We start from the raw sequence: 22,797 nt of genomic DNA on the forward strand, positions 1-22,797 counted from the left end.
TTGGGGGAGGAAAAGGGGGGGGGAGACAATTCATTTCTTTGGTTTGGGGGATTTTTCCCCAGTGTCCTCAGCAGGGACATGTATGTGGGAATCACCAGTTTACTGCATCCCATCCAAAAGACTGAACTAAATTCTGCAAGTGTCTAGGTTATAGTGTATGAATATGAGGCAGCATAAATTCTCCCAGGAATCAGGACCTGATCCAAAGCCCTGTTCCTTCACTGTAAGGCTTGTCTCACCCAATCAAATGTTTAACAAAGAAAAACAAAATACCTTAGCCCCAAACAGATGATCCTGATAAAGCCCCAACACAGAACAAGACTCTTCATAGGTATCCATCTGGGATGCTGGCTATACTGTTCTGCAAGTGAGTAGACAGACTACTCAAAAGAAGCCTTCAGACCAGATTTCCAACAATTTTTTCAGGAAAGAATTACCTAAAAAGTCATCTGCTTTGCCACTGCCACCCCTATTCCTTCCCCCCCGCCCCACCACACACAATCTCACGCCCCCACTCACACACTCACACTTCTCAATACCCCACAGGTCAGGAATCAGACTCAAGGGAGTTTGCCTGTGTTAAGTACATATTTATCTAGGGATGAACATTTTGACTATTTCTTGAATACATATCTCTGACGGCCAAACTACTACAGCAAGAACTAAGAGCCTTAGAGCAGCATTCTTAGAGCACCCAAGACTCCCCCTGAAGCCAAAGGGAAACTTGCAGTCTGAAGGAAAGCAAGCTCAGGCCCTGCATTTGTGCAAAGGGGGCAGTCAAGGTGCTCACTTTTGTTCTTCAAAAGTGAAATGTTTTCTTTTATGAAACAGCCAGAGTACTGCTCGAGGCATGGATGTAAACCTAGCTGTGCAACTGGACTCTGAGTTTACATCTCCAACAGGGGCGGGATACATCTTGCAGCTTGTCTAATACTCATATTTAGACAAGAAATCAGTGTTTGCGTCTGAAATGTTTTCATATCTGCTGTAGCATTTTCCACAATTTAAAGGTGCATATGCCCTGCTTCATGGCGTTAATCCACATTGATTACTTAGGCTGAAATACCTGGTCTTCTGGTACTGACGGGCTATTTTTAAAAGCAGCTGCGCCTGGGGTTATAGGTAAGTAGTTATAAATAGGGGGACTAACAAGAGTTGAGGCCAATACTTGCTTCCCTCTCCAGGGAGGATGCAAGGAGAGCACTTATTTTTAAATTAGAGACAATTCTTCCTGCTGTTATATTCCCTTACTGGAGTCAGTAGGGTTGCACAGGTGTAACTCAGACAATTTGATCTAAAATACTTTACACAAGCAGAGAACACTTCCTATGCATGTCTTGTTATATCCAGGGGCACAACTTTTCATGATTCTATTGTAATCAAGACCTACTTCATGGATCCAGTTAAGAGCTACTGTAAGTACAGATAATTCCACAGACTTCATTGGAGTTCCATCTGCTTATATTAGCGCTGAATTTGACCTTACAAGTCCAGTTGAAAAACACTGGGGAGGGGGAAGTCTTATTTTGAGAATAAATAAGCATTTTCCTCTTTGATACAAAGTTTCACAGGTATAAAGAGAAAGATTGATATTCAATTCACACTATGAAAACAATTTCCATTGTCACTCAGTGTGGAACCATAGTAGTCTGTGAGCTTTGTTTATGTCAAGTACTTAAACTCCACAATATATTTGAGAGAACAAGGGATGCAGGAAAATCTCTCCAAAACAAACCACGTGAATTTACATAAATATAACTGTGCATCATCCTTTCCAGGACTGCTTAGCCAACCCAGAAGCATAAAGAGCGCACACACATATACAATGGCAAACCTTCCTCTAGCTTCCACTCAGAGTACAGTTCTGATACACAGATAGAACAGCCAGCCCATTTTGAGAATGGCTGTATCCGTTTAAACGTTTAGTTAAGAATGCCATCACTGTCAGTCATCCCAAGAAACCTCCAACCGTTTTGAAGAAAAACTAATTCAAATAGGAAATCAGTATGCAGAGCCTTTGAAGAGAACTTCCATGGAGAAATTGATAAATATTATCTCCTTACCACCACATTGGGGTGCACTGCAGAAATTCAAAGAAAACAACTATAGCCACACACTGCTACAAAGATATCAAACTTCCTGTAAATATTATCTCCTTATGTTGATTTTTGATATATTAGTCAATTTAAGTTTAGATCTAGATTGAGAGAGAAGACACTCATGCCAGTTCTAAAAGACTCATCCCAATGTAGTTTTCCTCGGGGTTTTGGCATATACACTTTATGGTACATGCTCAGGGACACTTGTGGGTGTGCGTGTAAATCAGTCTCAGTCAGTTATATGTGTTTGCCTCAATGTTTCGGGAAATATGAGTATGCCACACAAACTATACATATGCACCCGAAAGTGTAAGGTACGTTAATAAGTGCATGTAAAGATAAAGATAATGATTTGCAGACTGAACAAAACATTAAACACTTAAGTTACATTGAAAATTTGGAAATGTTACACTAAAGAGCAAACATTACAGAATCTTCTTGTTTAAGATTATAATGCAGTTCTAAATCATGCAAAACAACTCCTTAGAATGCAGGAACCTTTCATTCTGTATTGCTTGTTAAGTTATTTTGATACCTTTTTGGTAAACAAGCCATTAACAAAAAATGGTTGTTAACAGACTTTGACAGTGAAGTATATTTTTAAAAGAAAAAGACCATTCACTGTAAGAAATTTTTCTTTGGAAAGTGTAGTTTTTTATGACACATCCAGATTATGGATTTTCATATTTTCCACCAAAAGCAATTCAATAAAAATATTTTAAATCAATATTTTGAAGACAATAGATACGATATAACAAAAGGAAACAAAACTTAGTTTAAAAAGCGTATTAAACGCAAAAACAAGTTTGCACGATGCAATGGTTTTAACATGACCTTAGAAGCCAAGAAACTAAAAAAAGGAATACATGAAAAAGGGTGTCAGCCTTGAAATTGAATTACCTGGCTTTGGTCAAGATGTGCTAGGACTGCTAAAAACAAATAAATAACATACCAGAAAACTTGTTTATTTCTTTAAAAAAAAGGCAGAAACTGTTTTTTTTCCTTCATGGAAGGTTAAAAACATTGTGTAATTCATCTGTAAGAGCCCAGTGGCTCCACTCTATCTTATAAATAAATTTTTAAGCAGTTGATAGATGTATTGAAAACAGGTAGCAATGTTCCTTATTAAAAAGATGCAGCACACACGGGCTACCTTCCCGAATGTACTCATCCAATATTCCAGATTATATAGGCCCTAATATAGACTAATTGCCAGTCACATTTAACCTTGTGTGTGGAGCCCATTAAAGCCTGACACCTGGGATTGTCTACTTTATAAACTCTATATTGGAAAGAGCAGGTTTTTGTAATTATTATCAAGCAAAACGGTGTTCTTGTGCTGGGATCTAGTTGGCCAGTGCAAGGTGTATACTAACCCCTTGGACACAGCCAGGCGTGGGGGAAGGGTTCTTAATGGAAACCCTGCACCAGCCTTGTGAAGAGGGGAGAAGCAGCAGCATCTCCCCCAGATTGCCAACAGCCCCCCCCAAACACACCCCCTCCTCTCCTGTGCCCTCTGTTCTGCCGCTGTGCATCTCCCAGCAGCCGCTCAGCTGCCATGCCACAGAGCTGTAAAGCCAACTAATCCACTTGCGGTTCTCTGCAACTCCGCTCCTCCTCCTCCTCCCCGTCTCCATGGCAATTGTTACCCAGTTTACAGCCAGTAGCAAAACCCTGCCAGTGCATGGCAGGAGCTGGCCAAGGGGAGGGGATGTGAATCGGATACACAGCATCCCTCCCCCCCACACACACACCCCTACCTCCCCGGTGCAGATTGCACAGGGGACCCGCTGCCTGGCTGGGGGGCACAGGGGGTTTCGGCTCCCTGCTCGCAGCCTGTGACACACACACACCCGGGGCCAGAGAGCAGACTAGAGTCGGGGGGGGGCGCGGCCTTGGGGATCGCTCCCAAGCTGGCCGGGCACCTGAACGGAAAGCGAGCCCAAATCCGGCTCCAACCGCGGGGAGAGGGGAGAGACCTCTCCGGGAGACGCATCCAGCACTGCGGGCCCCATTTGCCTCCCCCCCCCCCGGCCACTTGCTGCGAGCACAGAAGCGAATTCTCCCTCGCCCCGTTCACACACACTATTGACACCTGGTCCAGACGCTGGGTGCTGCCGTGCGAGCAGGGGCAGCACCCACCGCGCCCCCCGGCGGGATGCTGCTCTCACACCCCCCCCCAGATCGAGAGCAGGCCGGGGGGGGGGGGTTGTGCGGTGCCCCCCCTCCCCCAGGTGGGACGCACGATGCATGGAGCAAGCCGGGGTCATGCGAGGCAGCAGGCTCGGGCGGGCGGACTTACCCTTGGAAGCATCTTTCTCTTCTCTGGGCTTGATCACCTTCCCGCTCATAGATCCCAGCTTGCTCGGAGAGATCCCCCCGGAGACTGGCGCTCGCCGGCCGGCCGGACCCAGAGAGAAACCGCGGCGGGGAGGGGAAGGGGGGGCGAGGGGGGAGGAAAAGGGGGGGGATCCTAGAAGGAAAAAAAAAAAAACACCCGCTCCTCTTCCTCCTCCTCGGCCGGTGCGGAGTCTCCCCGCCGCTGCGCCGCCTGCACGAGAGAGGAGACGGGGTGCGGTGAGTGACGGGGACGCCTGGGCAGAGTCTCCCCCCGTCCCTCCGCCCCGCTGTGCCGGCTGCACGGAGCGGCCCCCTCCCCGGCTCCGGGCGCGGGGGGTGGAGCAAACCGGAGGGGGCGGGGGGGATGGAGCACACTGGACGGGGGGGTCAGACCGGTGGGGGGCGCGGGGTGTGTGTGGAGCAGACCGGAGGGGGCGGGGGGGGATGGAGCACACTGGACGGGGGGGTCACACCGGTGGGGGGCGCGGGGGGTGTGTGGAGCAGACCGGAGGGGGGGGGTCAGACCGGTGGGGGGCGCGGGGGTGTGTGGAGCAGACCGGAGGGGGGGGTCAGCCCGGTGGGGGGCGTGGGGGGTGTGTGGAGCAGACCGGAGGGGGGGGGGTCAGACCGGTGGGGGGCGCGGGGGGTGTGTGGAGCAGACCGGAGGGGGGCGGTCAGACCGGTGGGGGGCGCGGGGGGTGTGTGGAGCAGACCGGAGCGGGGGGGGGTCAGACCGGTGGGGGGCGCGGGGTGTGTGTGGAGCAGACCGGAGGAGCTGGGGGGGGCGAGCAAACCGGACGGGGCGGTCAGACTGGAGGGGGGTGCGGGGGGATGGAGCAGACCGGACGGGTGGATGAGGCAGACCGGGGGGGGTGCAGGATGAGCTCGCCGCATCCCCCCCCTGGGGGAAGGAGGGAGGGAGCCGCGGGCCCGGGGCGGGCACACTGCGGAACGGGGTCGCTGCCTGCCGGGGGAAGTCCAGGACAAGGGAGGGGACCCACAGCCCCTTCCCCGCTGCCCTCCGCCCCAGGGATCCCGCAGGCGAGTGGTGGCCGGGGAGGGGTGGGCTGCTGCCCAGACCCTCCTGCTAGAAACGGGGTTGGGGGGGTCATCCTGCCCCGTCCCACCCCCACCTGCGGGAAGGGGACCCGGCCCCGGCGCTAGCTGCCTGCGGGGCCTGTGTGGACACGCCAGCAGACAAAGCCCCTGCTCTGTATTCACCGTAGCCCCAGCCAGCGTCAGCTACTCCCCCCTCTGCCAGCATCAGCCCCTTGCCCGCTGCCGGGGGGCGGGGCTCTCGCCTCCCCCTCTCCCCCAACCTGGGCACCGATCCTGGGATCACCGCGTGGGGCAATAACCCGGCTTGGGACGCAGCTGGGGCCGCCTGGCCTGGGGCCAGGGAGGGGCCGGCGCTGGGGCTGCGGGCGAGACGTGCCCCGGAGCAGGGAGCGAGGCGCGCAGGGGCTGGTAAGGGGCTCGGGGACATGCGGGGCTGGAGACGGAGAGGCGCTTCCAGCGCCTGCTAGCCCCGGCTGTGACCCGCCCCAGGGCCAGGCGCTCCGGGGATTTCCCCGGGCTCGTTGTAACTCTTGCCTTGGGAGGGGAGCTGTAGCTAAGCCAGCACAGAGCCCGGGCTCGCTCCCAGCCGGGAGGCGAGGCTGGATCTCCCCACTCCCCCCCAGCACACACCGCTTCGGTCCGGCGGATACGAACCAGGCCGGGAAAGGCAGCGCGGGGTGCGGAGTAGGGGCCGGCTCACGCAGGAGCGGGACCCTGTTGCTGCAGACAAACAGGAAAGCAGCAGCTGGGGCGGGGCGGGGCGGGGGGGGGGGTCTGAAAGGTGGCAACCCCTTCAAGTAGCAGCGGGAGCGTTTTTCTGCACAGCCCCGCCTGCTAAAGGAGCAGCTCTCGGGGCGAGCGGGAGCCGCGTGGAGGGCACAGGGGTGCGGGTACCGACCGCGCGCTTAGCGGCATCCCACGGGTATTTCTGAGAAGGATCCAACCAGCTCCCCGGCCTGCGGGCTGGTGGGAAGCCACAGACCCGCTCCTATTTCACGCGGACACCGTCCCGCCAGTTTCCCTCTACAAGTCTGCGATGGCCTCTGAGTTTTCCTTCTCCTGCTGGGATCCTGGCTGTTTTGAAGACGCCCCATGGAGCAATAGGTGCTGTCCCCCTTGCGCCTTACGCGTCTGGGTGCTATATAGAGACGCGCCCATGCGCTCACTACATCTCATCAATAAGGGGTTTCGGTTACCTACGTGCCCCGAGAGCCTGGGCTCTGAACTTTCCCCTTCCTCTCAGGGAGTTGAGTGAACGCGGCTATAGAAACAGCCCAGCAGTTCTTCAACCTGCCACTAACTCATCGGCACCCGCTGCTCTGACCTTTGCGACAAATAAACCCCGTGCCCAAGCCCCCCGCTGCAGTCCTGGCTCAGGCCAAACACCGCTCAGGAGGTTATACATGGGCGTTTTGCTAGAATAAGGGGCGCAGATCATAGGATCTATCGTCTGCTCCTGGTGGGGTGGTTCTTAGTCTCCTTCATACCCTGTTGTGGTTTTTAGATCAGCGATTCAGGAAGAACCATGATCTTGGGAGGCTTGGTTTGGAAAGTGCATTAGAAAAGGTCGCATTCAGTACTCCCCGGTGGCGCTGCTCGATTCCTTTCCAATGGTGCTAGTTCAGAGGGCGGCTCTGCGTTGTTGTTAAGCCACCCAGCACGTTGAAGATGCAGACAGTTAACACTAGGGAGCTACAGTCCCGTGTCATGCATTTCCTACCCAATCACACCCCGCAGTCTCGCTCGGCTTCGCGTCACCCTTCGCAGTACGAAAATCGTACGCCTGTAGCTGAGGTGAAGCAAGAGACGGTCACCCAACGATCCGCTCTGGGCAGCATTCTAGCTTCATCAGACACGTGAACCAAAACACTACACCCCGCCCTTAGGTATGGCCCTGACAAGTGCCATTTCTGGCACGGTCTCTTCCCGGCCAACAAACAGGAGCGACGCACCGTAGCAGAAAGCAGCAGCGAGCTGCCCTGGGCACACCGGGTTTCTGAATACTTAGCACACGCAAACGGTGACGATTCTAGGTTTAGGCTGGAGATCCTTTGCAGATCACACACGCAGAGCCAGCCAGCCTTCCGCGGGGGTTCTCCAAACGCTGCCCCAAAGCCCTCGGCGGAGAGGCCGTTCAGAGGTACACAGGCTTCAGACTGGGACCCCTAAAGCACCTAAACCGTTTCTCCAGGTCCGCAGCCAAACGGCCCGAACCCCCGAGAAACCGAATGGGGGCTACAGGCAGCGAGATCCCCTGAAATCGGGCCACTGCTGTAGGTGCCCAGTTTCATGACCAACCGTTTCAAGCGCCCAACAGAGGAAGCAGGAGAAGCCGCCACCAGGAGAGCCCAAGGCGTTCGCCTTCAAACGGTTCAATGAAAGTCCTTCTGCTTGGCCACTTTAGCAACCCACTTCATGCACGTTATCCGTGGGTCCCCTTTCCAGCTACACCCCAGCGCGTAATGTCAGGCGCCCAGCGCGTAAACCTTTCACTACCGCAGCGTCTCCATTCCTTCCCTCCCCCCACTCCACACCTCTCTGGACAAGGGGGAGACGAACCATGGCAGGAAGATGTGTTTCGGGACGCAACCTCCCCCATCCCAATTTACCTTGGCTTGCCGAGCCTCCGCCAACCTCTGCTTAATTAGGGACAGTATTGCATCGGCTCTTGGGAGCAGCCGGGGTGTTGCGAGATGTAACCAGCGAGAAGCGACGCTACTGGGGTCCCGGGGCCGGGAGTTATGATTCCATAGATGCCCGGGAGGTGGAGAGCAGAGAAGCGGTTAACTACTAAGCAGCAGCGCCTCAATTCGGAGCCGCTCTTTAGAAGAAGGGGAAGGCGTCCCCGGGGATCACTGCGAGCGGAGCGCGCTGCAACCGCTCTCTTGCGCCGCTGCCTTTTGTGCCGCGCTCCGCTCCGCTCGCCACCGCCCGCACGCTTGGCTTGCTCGGTTTCTTTCACCTACCTTGCGCCGGGGAGCCTTGCGAAGCCCCGTCTGGGCGCGCCAACCCCCCCGACTAGCGGAGCTAGCCTGGCCAGCCCCCAACACGGGAGAAGCCGCGAGCCTGTCCTGAGCACGTGCTTTTCTGCCCCGTCCCACTGCAGCCGGTCGGGGCCAGAGCCCTCAGCCGAGCCCAGCCTGCAGGGCGCAGGGAGAGGGGCTTAGACGCGTGCTGGGCGCAATCACCAGGGTCACCGGCCAAAGGCAGCCCGCGGGCCGCCCGCCCGCCCTGCAGAGCGGGAAGTCACAGGGTCTCGCTAAGTGCGGCTATTTTTAGGGACACTGAATTCCTCTCCCCCCCCCCGGTCTGTGCCGCTCCGGCTCGGCCCCGCCGCGGAAGGCAGCTGCGGGCAAACACACTGGAGGGGGCGAGACCAACTTGAGTGCCCGCTGGCTGGCTGTCAGTCCCGGGCGGCTTCCCTCGGCGGAGAGCTGCCGCGCCCCGCAGCCGTGGGCGCGCTGCGAGGGTTAATCAGCGGAGGCCGGGCCCTTAATCACCGCCTGAAACCCAATCGGCTGGGAGGGGACATTGCCAACAGGTGTTGCGCAGGCTCTGGCACGGCCCGCTCCCAGCTGATAGCCCGGCGCTATGGCGAGGGTGTCTCCTGGGGGATGACCGCCCCCGCCCCAGCTGCCTGCCCGTGCGCTGCTGAGCTGGGGTTTCAGGGGAGCTGCTGCGTGCTACGCCTGGGTGGGAGCGGCGCCGGGCTGTTGGTGCCTGACTGTGTTTCCTTTCAGAGTCATTGAGAGGATCATCTGCAAGATCCCGCCAGGCCAGAGGTGCTAGAGCCGCCGGGCAGTGCCGTTAGGTGCAGGGCGAGTTGAGAGTGTCAGAAAACAGCTCGGGTTTATTTTTCCCTTGCGAGGCAGCCATTGCTTCCTCACCAGGTGTAGCTGCAGGACCCTGCTTGTTTCCCCTGCCTCTGATGTGCTCAGTTTCTACGGATCCGTTAGCCAGGATGGCAAAAAGTCAACACCTCCCCCCAAGAAACCACCCCTGAGTACTGACATGATTAGGCCCAGGCTGCCTCACTGGATGGGACAAACTCAACACTGAAATGCCCTGAGCTGGACTTGGACTAAAGCAAATTCCTGCTTTACACTAAAGCAGATGAGAGGAGACCCAGGCCCAGTTAGATTATGGCTCAAATGTTAGGACAAAACCAAGACTGACTTTCCTGTTAACATTTGTAACCTGATTTCCCCCCCTTAAAAACACACTAAGCACAAAATTAATTGCCAGCCCTTCAGCCAGGGAGTTATTTTTTCCCCCTTTGTACAGCTGACTTTGGCGGTAATCATTTCAATTCGCTGGGTTTGGAAACAGAATGGATCTGACAGCCTCAGCTTCACAGGGACGCAATAAGCTCTCGTGCTTTTACACTTAGGATGTTCAGGGTTTTCTAACTGAATGGTGCTTTTGCTTCAGCTTGTCAGCGTGATGCTCTTCTATAACCCCCTGACTATGGAAATGTAACAGGGGAAAACTATCCCCTTGACTATATTTCTCTCTGCTCCAGCTTTGGTCATTGAGTAAGAGGAAAGATGCGAGAATCCATTCACTGTGGCCCAGAAGGGCCAGAGTTTTGATAAATGGCCAGTGAATTTGAGGGTCTCAGTTTACGGCTGACCAAAGTGAGACATCTAAGACCCAATTTCCAGAAGTGCTGAGCACCTGCATCTCCCCTGGAGTTGTGGATGCTCTACACCTCAGTGTCAGGTCAGGCACCCAAAATAAGAGGCCTGTTGTACTTGTGAGCACTTCAGGCTCCAGTCCTTTCATTTGATCAGTCTTCAATCATGAAAATAGGCCCATTGCTTTGCAGTTAATGGAACTGATCATAGGAATTGGAGTTTGCAGGAGGAGGCCTTTCAGAAGTGGTGTGCCGAGTCTTCATTTATTCACTCTAATTTAAGGTTTCACGTGCCGGTAATACATTTTAACATTTTTAGAAGGTCTCTTTCTATAAGTCTATAATATATAACTAAACTATTGTTGTATGTAAAGTAAATAAGGTTTTTAAATGTTTAAGAAGCTTCATTTCAAATTAAATTAAAATGCAGAGCCCCCCGGACCGGTGGCCAGGACCTGGGCAGTGAGAGTGCCACTGAAAATCAGCCATAAGTTGCCTATTCCTGGTCTAGGCCAAACTGGAATAAGCAACCAACTACATATACTTAAAAGAAACTGTACCTGCTTACACCAGTAGTGAACGTAACCCTCTGTTAAATACAAGGGAGAACTCTCAGATGGAGAGAGCAAATGTGAAAAGTGCTAATAAAAGCATTAGAGAACACAGCATTCTGTATGCAAAACATATGGGAACTTAACAGCAAGACCAATAAACCACAATGCTCATGTTGGCCTTTTCAGAACCACTTTGCATGTTTCTGACCACTAAGGCTGCCAACTAGGCATAAGTGGCAGATTGCAGAGGGTACCTTCTGCTTGATGTGTAGCTATTTACATACAAAGTTCCCCTGCACCCAAATGCAAATATGCCATTTCGTCTGGTTACCAAAATTGTATCTGTGGAGTTTGGACCTCGTACTAAATAGCATCCTCTGCCTATCTGAGCAAGAAGTTACACAGAAGCATAACAAAATGTGTCTTCTTGACTGCATGCACAGAGCAAAAGACAGATCTCCAAATAATGAGGATTAAGAGCTCTTTAAAAAAAAACCCACACAGAGTGGCTCTCCTCAGTGTCATTGGCTAGGCTGTGCATATGTCCCAACATTAATGTTTGGAGCAAAATTCAAATGTTGGGGGCGGGAGTAGCATGAAAAGGCCAGAGGTAGAGCAAGCTGGAAGGAAACCTCCACGGTAGGAGTATGCAAATCAGCATATCCAAAACAGGAACATATTTAGGGGTGGCAGCAAGTGAACCAATAACAATGGACTTTTGATGTTGGATATCCACCTTCTTAAGGTTCATAAGACTAAGGCTAGAAAGGCCCACCACGATCTAGCTGGATCTCCTACATAACAAGGTTGCACAAGTTAAAGGCAGACGGTGAGTCATGGTAGGGTCTCACAGCACATCTGTGCGCTCACACCACATTCTGAATCTGTGAGCCAGCAGCAGTGCAGCCCAAGAATAGGTTGTACTGTTTATTAGTTAGCAGTAGCATGACAGGTTACTATTTCCCTACCTCCAATGTACCCCAAATAAATCTTTAGATAAAAGAAGGGTACACACAACTCCACACTTTCTTTCCAGTTCCTGTGGATCAGTCTCACTTCAAAATTTTCTTAGATGCACTTGTGTTTAAGCGATCAGAATTCACCTCTTTAATCTCCTTGAGCTCCACATTCACCCTCTTAAAGCCCTCAGGCAAATTAGATTAACTGGCACGATTATGGTCCTGAGCCTTTTCCCTTTGAATTCCATAATAAAACTCTCCTTTACTTCAGCTGGAGAAGGATTGGGCCCTAAATCTGAGATTCCAAACCAGATAAATATCAGAGGGGTAGCCGTGTTAGTCTGGTTCTGTAAAAGCAGCAAAGAATCCTGTGGCACCTTATAGACTAACAGACGTTTTGCAGCATGAGCTTTCGTGGGTGAATACCCACTTCTTCGGATGCAAAGCATCCCTTGCATCCGAAGAAGTGGGTATTCACCCACGAAAGCTCATGCTGCAAAACGTCTGTTAGTCTATAAGGTGCCACAGGATTCTTCAAACCAGATAAAGTCTCTCTAATACCATTTTCTCTTTCCTTTCCCCATGACATTATTGCATTTAGATGGGAATCTGGGAGTATTCATTACTTTGTGATCAAAGCAAGTATGCGACCGTCCACCATATCCAATGTTTTACTACCACTGTTTCTGAAGTCTACCCGTAGAAACACATTCAAACAAATCCATCACACTTTTTTCATTAGGTCCTGATGCTGCTGCTATAATTGAAATGTGCCATTAGAGTCAACGTGAGTTTTGTCATAAGATCATTCCTTTAAAAAGAGATGATTGTGAATGGTTTGCTCTAGTTGGTAAACACAACACCCTAGCCAAAATATGTCCTATTCTCTATCAGTTTTTAAAGATCCACCTTGTATTCACTAAAAGACTTAATTTGATCCCCAGTTTACTTCACCATTCCTATTCCCAAGCAATCCACAAATGCCCCTTCCTCGGCAGACAGTTGACTGTGCTAAATAGTCATATTTTTGATTACCAGCGAGCAACTGCTGTATGCAAATAGAGTTCTAACTAATGGGCAGCATGGAGATTGCAGCTTAATTTTGCTAAATAATTCAGTCAAGTAAACAACAGAGCAGCCCTTAGCAGATAGTGATAATAGATAATGATCATACACACACAGTAAATCTCTCACCTATTTAACGTGAATAGCTTCAGGTTAAATTAATGAATACTAAGCCTTCTGTGCTACCACTCTGCTACTTGGGTTTATTTCCCTAGGCTACATAAGGTGTTCAGTGCCTGGAAGATGGAGTGTCTCCTATGGCTCTGCAGTGACCCAGCTCATGGACTCAGCCTTTAAGGTTGGCGAGTTGCAAGGGAAATTCTAAGCTAGGAGGGCTGAAGGCGGCCTGGAGGGAGGAGGCAGGAGAGTCCTTAGTGCTTGGGATCAAAGTCTTACAAACTATTGAACATCTAGAAATTGAATTCTATACATGTGTCAAAGTGTTTTCCCCATACTCCAGCCCTGCTGATGAATTAGATTAGTCACTATCAAAATACAACTGTGATCTCTCTGTAAGAAAACACCAAGGTCATGTGATTCTTAAGTAAAAATGTGAAAGCTTCCCAGTTGTGATTTAATACAGAGAGATATTATAAAAAGGGATATAAAATCCAAAAGTCACTTCATTCACTGGTATCGGGTGTATTAAAGAGGAACACTTTCATAGGAGGTCTGTTTTAGATCCTGGATTTAGTGGGATATGCAGTTTATTTTTTTAATGCGAAAACATTTTTGAAAATAGCAACATCCACTCAATATGCAGTGGCAGTCAAAAAAACGAACAGAATGCTGGGAATCATTAAGAAAGGGATAGTTAAGAAGATAGAAAATATCATATTGCCTCTATATAAATCCATGGTACACCCACATCTTGAATACTGCGTGCAGATGTAGTCGTCCCATCTCAAAACAAGATATATTGGAATTGGAAAAGGTCCAGAAAAGGGCAACAAAAATGATTAAGGGTATGGAACAGCTGCTGTATGAGGAGAGCTTAATAAGACTGGGACTTTTCAGCTTGGAAAAGAGACAACTAAAGGGGGGGGGAGATACGATGTCTACAAAATCATGACTGGTGTGGAGAAAGTAAAGAAAGTGTTATTTACTCCACCTCATAACACAAGAACTAGGGCTCACCAAATGAAGTTAATAGTCAGCAGTTTTAAAACAAACAAAATAAATTATTGTTTCACACAATGCACAGTCAACCTGTGGAACACCTTGCCACAGGATGTTGCGAAGGCCAAGACTATAACAGGATTCAAAACAGAGCTAGATAAGTTCCTGGGGGAAAGGTCCATCAATGGCATCCCTAGTCTCTGTTTGCCAGAAGCTGGGAATGGGTGACAGGGGATGGATCCCTTGATGATTACCTGTTCTCTTCATTCCCTCTGGGGCACCTGGCATTGGCCACTGTCAGAAGACAGGATACTGGGCTAGATGGACCTTTGGTCTGACCCACTATGTCCTTTCTTATGTTCTTAAACACTGACAGGAAAGAAATTGTGAAGAGAGTCATTTGTGGGATGCTGGTGCTGAAAAATTTATTGGGCGAATGGAGCATTTATGAAATGATAAACAAGCAGTATTTAATAGTGTTGTCATTGTGTTATGCTTTTAAAACTCTCTACTTATCTGAAGTGTTTACATAGATTTTCACTAAGGCACAGAAACTCTGAACAGACCTCCCTAGTAACTTTTCCATCTTAAAATCCTGTCCACATCACCTCTAACAGAGGACAGCTTGATTACCTATTCTTGTGTAAGGATGGGTCCACTCTCCTTACCTATATGCCAGTTTATCTAAAATAAAGATGCCAAACTATGATGGGCAGCTGTAGGATTGCAAGTGACATCCCTTCTTTCCAAATTCCCATCCTCCTTTGTGATAGCAATGCCACAGTGACACCAGTGTTTCTGTACATCTGATCACTGTTTATCACCTGCGTGCTAAGACAGAATACCAAACAGTGAGGAAAGACACAGGGCTTGCAAGCATTTTAGGATGCCTTATGGAGAGGTTGTATTGCAGTGGGTGCCTGGGAAACCAATTAAGAACATACACCTCTACCCCGATATAACGCTGTCCTTGGGAGCCAAAAAATCTTACCGCGTTATAGGTGAAACCGCGTTATATTGAACTTGCTTTGATCCGCCAGAGCATGCAGCCCAACCCCCCCAGAGTGCTGCTTTACCGCATTATATCTGAATTCGTGTTATATCGGGTCGCATTATATCGGGGTAGAGGTGTATGAAGTGACCTAAAAGAAGTGATTGCTGGCACTCTGTAGTAAATATGTCCACGGCAGACATTAGCAGTAGGAGACTAGCTAAAGGACAATGAAGTCAATGACAATGTTCAAAATACAAGCGGTGCACTTGCCTTGAGAAGCAGATGATCAACCAAAACGTCATGACTTTTACCTAGTTAGCCTTTTGGAGTCTGATGTTTCTGCCCTCCCGACCCCAAGCGATTTCCTTTTATTTCCTGTTCAGGAGAGAAATGAGTGTTAACAAATGCAAGGTCAATAAAAGATGTCCATCTAGTAGCTGCAGCTACTGCACCACTTTTCACATTAGCTTTATCTCGCACAGCCCTTAGTGTCTGCATCTTGGCCATTTGACTATTTTTCTGCACAGCAGCCAATGCTGAGAGAGTGCAGTAGATCTGACAAGCGCCTCTCCCCCTGGAGCACACGGTTTAAGATTAGTGTTGTTCCTTTGTAAGCTTTGCTAAAAGCTTACAAAATGAAGAGTGATTGCCTATGTGGGCAGGGAGGGGAGGTAAGAAAAGAAAGGGAAGCGCGACATGCCTTTAAAACTTCCTTTAATCCCAACACTCCAAACAAAGTCACCTGAATTGAAAACAAAAGCATCCAGAATTCTGCATGAAGCCCAGCTACAGTATCACTTGGCCTGGCAGCTTGTGTTGACCTGTGTGAAAGTAGAATGAATTATATTGTAAAAATAGACTGGATTAAAAAAATGTCCCTTTAAGCAGAAATAAGGAATGTTGAAATATAGTTGTCAGGAAGAGAAACCTTAAGGTACGAAACAGTGGGTCCACTTGAGCTAATGGTGGGACATTAACAGGAGATTGGTAATAGTTAGTAAGGAAATAAGATATGCATGTCTAGCCCAGGTAAACTTATCAGATTCTGCTTCCTTTTGTTATCTTGTTAAGTTTGCGCTCTTTTATCTGTATAATTAAGATAGTTTGAGTCTAGCATGGTGCTCACATTATCTGGGAGTATTAGCAGAGCGCTGTGCTAATAAAACAGAGTGGTCTGACAAATTGTGAGTCCTGAGTCTAACTGCAACCTGGCTTAAAGGGTGTCAGGATGCTGCCGTCTCTAAAGACAAACAATCCTTTCTGCCTCTTTTAAGATTTGATGGGGATTAACCATGACAAGTTGGTACTGGGTTTTGGCAATTCAGGGGTTCAGGTTCCATCTTCTATGTGCTAGAGCCATTATTTAGCTCTGTTCCTCACAAAAATCTTTAAAAAGTCAAGCACTCAAGTGAGGAAATGCCACAGATAAGGTTGCCTGTGTAACCTTAATTTAGCACCTTTGTGCATATACATTATGATACAGTCTTTAATTACATGCCCTCCATGTTTAAGAGTAAAACTGAGGGGGTGGGGGTGGAGGTGTTCAAAGGCAGCGTTAATAGGAGTAGTTCCAAAGTGGACCATTGGGGCTGCTGTTCATTTCATCTCTTCCCGTCAGGGTACAACATTACAAACCACAATATGTGTGTCCTCTTGATCATGGCTTTTTGTGCATCAAATCGGATTGCTCCATCTCTGCATTTTAATTTCCTTCTCTCTACTTGGCTTAGTTATGTGCCCGAGGGGGGAAGGGTTCCATGCCCTTTAAGAAGGGGAGCTGTATAGACAAACAGAAGCTCTGTTTGTAAACACGTCAAATCCAAAATTAGCAGAGGTAAGCAGAAGAATCATTTATAAACTCCTGGCTCCCTGAGGCATCTTAAATAACGTCACAGACATATTGACACCTCTGTTGCTGATTTAAATAGCAACCAGAGTTAGCTTCCCTCTGCTGAGCAGGCCAATGAAAAGTCTGTGTCGCCAACTCCTTATATGACTTGTCAGATGACTCGTTGGCATGCCTAAGACTGTCTCGATGGGCCACAGACTCTAAGCAGCGAGAGCAGAGCAAACAATTGCAAATCATTTTGACTACAGAAAATACTCAGCTTCTATTTCATGCCTTTCAAAAACTACACTTCAAATGGTGGAGATTTCTCTTGATCAGTCAGTCTTTCTTAGTCTGTAAAATATGTAGGATTCCAGCCTCTGATTTAACAGTTAAACCCTAGTCACCCATTACAACATTAACCAGTTTTAAGCACTCAGGTGCCATCTATTTTCAGGCCTCTGAGGGAGAAGTTATAAGCCATGTTAAGTGTAGCAAGGGATTTAACTATGAAGTGGGAGAAGAGCAGCCCCTTGGTTCTAAATGGAACCAATAAAGAGCTACAGCATAAGAAATGATCTTTGCAATGGCTAAAGGAATAGCACAACAACTTGGGGAAGGAACAGAGTTTCATCCTCAAATAAAAGCCAAGCTTCTCTCAACAATCCACCACATATTGGACACCAAATGGACTGAATAGATTAAAGACTTACATTAACTCCTTTCTAGGTCACAAAGCACTAACTCAATATCAGCACGATTTACAGAAAAAAAAAACACACCCGAGATTTTTTAAAATAGTGTGTTACTTTTGTTATAAAAACAGTGAGCTACTGCTGTGGCCAATGTATTGACATCAGGAACATCATGTAAAAGGAAATGGGTAAACTATATGGCAAGAAAACAAATCATAGCTTTGAAAATTACAACTTCCCTCCTGCAGCCATAGAGAGAGAGCACACTGTGTTAATACAGTCATGGGCCAAAACAATACTATTATGGAAGTGTTTTCAGCCATTATTTGGCAGTACGGTTGCATTTTTTTTCCAAAATGTGAAGACACACCAATAAACCCTGAATTATGGAAGAGATTTATGAAAGGAGACATTTTTATTTCAAAAGGAAAAAGGCTGAGTTGAAAAGGGTAACGTGCTGCAGGCTACTGTTGTCTACATGGAAAATTAACACTCACATGGCCAGCAAAGGCAAAGAAAGAGGAAGCAGGAGTTCAGAGTCAGAGAAGCCTGTATGTGATTCCAGAAGCCGGAAGCCTTTATATTATACTGTCCAAATAATTCAACAAATTGCATTGCTGGCCCTTTAAAGAAAGACGTGCAAAGAGATTCCACATGTAGTTGTGATGAGTAATTGGATATATTTTGTGTGTGTATTTGGTTAATTAAGGCCATATTCTGCCACCCTTACTCACATGGAGTAGTACCTTACTCTACCATTAGTCACTGATTTCAATGGAACTACTCACTGAGTAAGGTACTACACCATGTAAGCATAGCACAATTTGAATGAAATAAAAGGAAAGAGTTAACTCTAGTGTTTAACATCTCTGCAGCTCCTCATTTAATAGTGGATTCCTCTGTAACAGATAATTGTAGAAGCGTTTGAAAGGCCAATCATTATTTTCAGTCCAGGCCCTGAACATCAGAGAACTCTAGCAGTCTGTACTGATCATTGTTTTGTACAGAATGGCTGCTGTTAAGCAAAAGTTCAGTCTCATACCAGCATTCTCAATTTGAGAGCTGTTTCCCTCAGTTTGCCTTATCCAGGACATTCTGGAGTCAGTCCTGCTCTTGTTTACATTAATGGGAGTGGCTGACTTCAGAGGGAGATGCACTGGGAAGTACATTCTGTCCTGATACACAAGGCATAAGTCAGAAGAGAATTTGGCTGCAGCATGAAACAACTCTATCAGCTCTGGGCCAAATTTATCCATGTTGTAAGGCCACTGCAGTCAGAGGAGTTACACTAGGGATTGATTAAATTGGCCCAGGTGTGCTCTGTCGCTGGCGTAGAGCTGATAATGGTGGTATTCTGACCTTAACATAAAAGGATAGATAAGGGAGTATTTGCAATCACTAATAAATATTCTAGTGTCATGTGAACAGGCACTCTCAGCCCTACCGAGACAGCCCCTAAAGCAGGCTGAGATAAAAAGCCAAGCAAAAAGAGAAAGCCAGTACTAAAATGAAAGCTCTACAGCCTCCAATATACCAAAATCCAAATACTCCTGTCAGATCCAAACAATGATCCAGAATGATTATGTTCAGAAACTGGTGCCTAAAGGAGGGGAGAAAATAGTAGAACTACGTGACTTTGGGTCATTTTTGAAAGCTTTGCATCCTTTCAGCTTAAACTACAATGCCCATCCAAGCTTCTATTTTCCTACCATCTGCAGTCACGCACGGTGTCATATCCACAAAATACTTGGCAACCGTTTACACGTCGGAAAGCCTCGCCATATGCAAAACATTCTATTCATTTAACTAGGAGGCTTAGGGGAGGAGGCGGAAGCTTAGCACAAACAATGGCAGCGATCAGAACCACAATGCACACAAGTGACTTGTGGGAAGTGCAAGACATCTCAAAAGAGCCTCATGCGCGCTAGCTATTTATAATTATGGACTCATTTCACAAACACTCCTTAATTTGGTACACTCCTAGGCTTCTTCATGGAAGGGAGAGATGAAAGAAATTGTGGAGAATTACTGTGTGATCATGTCTTTTTTTAAACATAGCTGGTGTAAGTATATATATATTATACACACACACACACTTTATGTATATGGAGATTTTATTAGGATTTTTGAACAATGTACAAAAAACCTATAATAACCTGATCTAATCAGCTTTAGTCACTCCAAACCAACACAGCTTTCATAGATAGAAGAGTCAAAGATGCTATGGTCAAAAAAATATTTTACAGCTTTCTAAAGAGAATCTTGGCAGCTTAAAGGAATCGAATTAGCAAGTAGCATGGAATTCAACACACCACAATGTACTGTATATTCTTCTCTCTCTCACACACACACACACACACACACACACACACCGTGGCATTAATGGGAGGTATAGTCAGTGCATTGACTGCACGTCTAAGACCCTGTAATGAAAAAGAACAATGACTCCCCCTACAGTAACTCTGGTTCCCCAAGGTGTTGTCAGTGGGGATTTAATGGAGGTGCACATGTGCCTCATGCATCACAGATTGGAGTCTTTTGAACAGCAGCCACTGTTGGGGCAGCACACGGCCTTCGTGCCTCCTCTTGCTCCTATGTGAGGGCATGAAGGACAGAGCAGCTGCAACCCTCCCTGAGTTCCCAATTCAAAGTCTGTGGTAGCTGGGGACTCCCGAACACAGGGATGGAGGGCAGGTCGTGGACCCACATCTCAAAGAACTGCAGTTACTGTCGGCTGCATCCTTGTCCTCTCCTTGGCACATGTGCCAGTGTGGATCCCAGGCAGCCTCCTCTCAGGGTGGTGGGAAACGAGGAGCTTCAGTTGCATTGGTCAAACGGCGACTGTAGAACTGCTCTCCCAAACCTGGCAGCTAAGTCCAAGGCATAACATTTGACAAGGTCAGTGGGTTACAGATTTCTGATATCCGCACATTCCTGAAGCAGGCAGAGGATGTTGCTTGCACTGTAGGGGAGTGATGAGCATTGAAGTTTGGTGGGAAAAGATATTCCAGCCAGCTGGTAACAGTGAACTGTGCTACCCGTTTAGCTATTCTCTGTGAAAAGATGACCTGACCTTTAGAATGCCTGGCGGGGGCTAGAAATAGACGACCGTCTGAATGCTTTATTCCACTGGCAGGACCAATCCAAAGTCCTGAATACATCTAGTGTGTGAAATGTCTTTTCTCCCACCGCTGAGTGAGGCTTTGGGAACAAGACAGGCAGGCTGATGGATTAGTTTAGAGGATATTCTGGGACCACTTTAGGAATGAACTTCAGGTGAGCACCTTGTCCCTATGGAATGTCAGAGGGCGGGGTTTGGCCACAAGTGCTCTTCTGGCTGAAGCAATAGCCGCTAGGAAGTCTGTCCGCAGAGTGAGGTAGTGTAAGGGACATTCTGAGAGACGCTTGAATGGAGCATCCAGGAGCCTCAGGAGAACTATGCTGATGTCCCAGACAGGAGTAAGTTCTCTGTCCCATGGGCAAGTATGTAATAGCCCTTTAAGCAACTTCAATACCATTCAGGTGAGAGAAGACTGAACACGACTGCACAGGCACATGCCAAGATGAGATTGCTGTGAGGTGGACTTTAAATAGAGCTGGATGAAAGGCAGGCCAGTTTTAAGTTCAATAAGTAGGTAAGATTCTTCAATATCAAGACCAGGACCGGGACCAGTGGTGAGCTGCCCATGTTGAGAACCTCTTCCATGTGGATGTTTTCCTACTCTACTTCAAAATTTCCTGGATCTGCTGGATACAGGAGTCTCTGTCCAGGGTGCTCAGACACCCAACAGCTTTACCATCAAGTTCACTGAGTTCAGGTCTGGCCCTTGGACTAGAGGTTGAACAGACATCTATAGCAGGTCCATCAGCAAGAACTGTCTCACTCAGTGTGGAGCTACGAAAATCATCTTGACTGTCTCTTTTGGTCCTGGAAATCACCCTGGGAACCAGTGGAAAGTCACATAAAAGGCTTTAAAATCATTAAAGGAGGAAGGTGTCGAGTAACAACCCTGGGCTCAACCCCTCTCTCCCCGCCCCTTCCCTGGAACAAAAGTTTTGGCAATTGGCATAGTTGTTGGTGATGAACAAGTCTTTCATGGGGATCCCCCAAGGCAGGAATAGCTGCTCTGTGATGGATGTCTGTAGCGACCACTCCTGAGTAGTAACTCGCTGTCTTCTCAGACGTCTGCTAGGTTGTTGCTGACACCAAGGAGGTAAAGAGCCATGGGGTTATCCCGAGTTGGTAGCCCCATGGCCAGAACTTGATGGCCTCCAGACAGAAGGGAGACAAGCATGCACCTCCTTACTTGTTTGCATAGTGCATCACAGAGGTGTGGTCCATTAGGATCTGCACTGTGGAGTTTTGAAAAACCGTAGGAAAGCCATGCAGACTATCCTGATGGCTCCAAGCTCCAGGACATTGATGTGAACCCTGTTGTCTGTAATGGGATAAAAAGACAACTTTCATAGTTTACTAGGAAGCCCAACATCAGTCATCCAGATGAGGATAGATGCGAATGCCCAATGTCTGAGATGCCCAATCTGTGAACATTCTCATGGGTGGAGAGACCCAGTGGCAGCACTTTGTCCTGATAATGATTGGGCCCCACTGTGAATCTGAGTAGAAGCCTCTTCCCTGTACCTCCTCTTGTACAGCTCCTACACAAAGCCACTTCTGTCTGTAACAGGGTCTCATAGGAAGGACCCCTGACAAGGGCCAGGATAGGTAGGGGGTGATGAATGGAAATGTATAGGGTAGCCTGGGGCAATGATGTCCAGTGCCTATTTGTTCACTGTGATGGCTGCCCAGTCCCAGTGCAATGATGCAAGGTGGTTCCCAAAGGTCGGGACAGGATTCAAATTGAGAGTCACACTGGAGCCAACACTTCAAATCAACCATCAAATTTGCTGCCTCTGAGAAGTCACGGGGTTGATTAAAAGGACAAAAGACAGACACCCCCTGAAGTACCTGGATTTTTCTCTCTGTTGGTTTTTTGTCTATTGGCCTGGGGACCGGGATGTCCTGCTCTACCTGCGATGGGGTTCATATCTGTAGAGCTTCCTGCAGTGTGTGTAAATCCCCAGGGACCTTAGTGGAACCTTGAGTCCTTGAGGGAATGGAGTGGTTCATCGGTCCTCTGGCTGAAGAGCTCCATCCCCTCAAAGGACAGGTCCTCAACTGTGGCCTGGACTTTGCGTGGTACACCCCATGCCTGGAGCCCCAAGGAGCAACTCATTGTCATGCCCATGGCCACCAACATATATCAGAGCTTGCAAAGTTTGTAGCTATATCAGAGGCATGCCTGCAGCAATGTTCTCGTGACCATCAGCACCTCCCTGATGATCAATTTCATTTCATCCCTGCAGTCCTGGAGGATTTTTTAAAGAAAGGGAGGGGGTGACTCTCTCCCACATGAGAGAGTTATATCTGAATGCCACCCAGAGCTTC

The 22,797-nt window shown here is 48.3% G+C and overlaps 1 protein-coding gene across 3 annotated transcripts in view; it reads right to left on the bottom strand.

Annotated features, from left to right (window-relative positions):
- The window catches only part of FGF13 (fibroblast growth factor 13), a 352,169-nt gene that overhangs the window by 312,059 nt on the left and 17,313 nt on the right, over positions 1-22,797 (bottom strand). Inside the window, exon 1 of one of the 3 annotated variants that reach the window (XM_045030045.1) lies at positions 4,402-4,626. The exons of 1 other annotated variant lie outside the window; for it this stretch is intronic. In XM_045030045.1, the coding sequence (XP_044885980.1) occupies positions 4,402-4,450 (49 nt within the window). In that variant the 5' untranslated portion in view covers positions 4,451-4,626. Of the gene's footprint in view, positions 1-4,401; positions 4,627-22,797 lie in introns of those variants that run through there. One more of the 3 variants, XM_045030049.1, reaches the window with a different exon arrangement.

The sequence above is a fragment of the Mauremys mutica genome, chromosome 9 (genome assembly GCF_020497125.1).
Source record: "Mauremys mutica isolate MM-2020 ecotype Southern chromosome 9, ASM2049712v1, whole genome shotgun sequence".
Classification (NCBI taxonomy): domain Eukaryota; kingdom Metazoa; phylum Chordata; order Testudines; family Geoemydidae; genus Mauremys; species Mauremys mutica.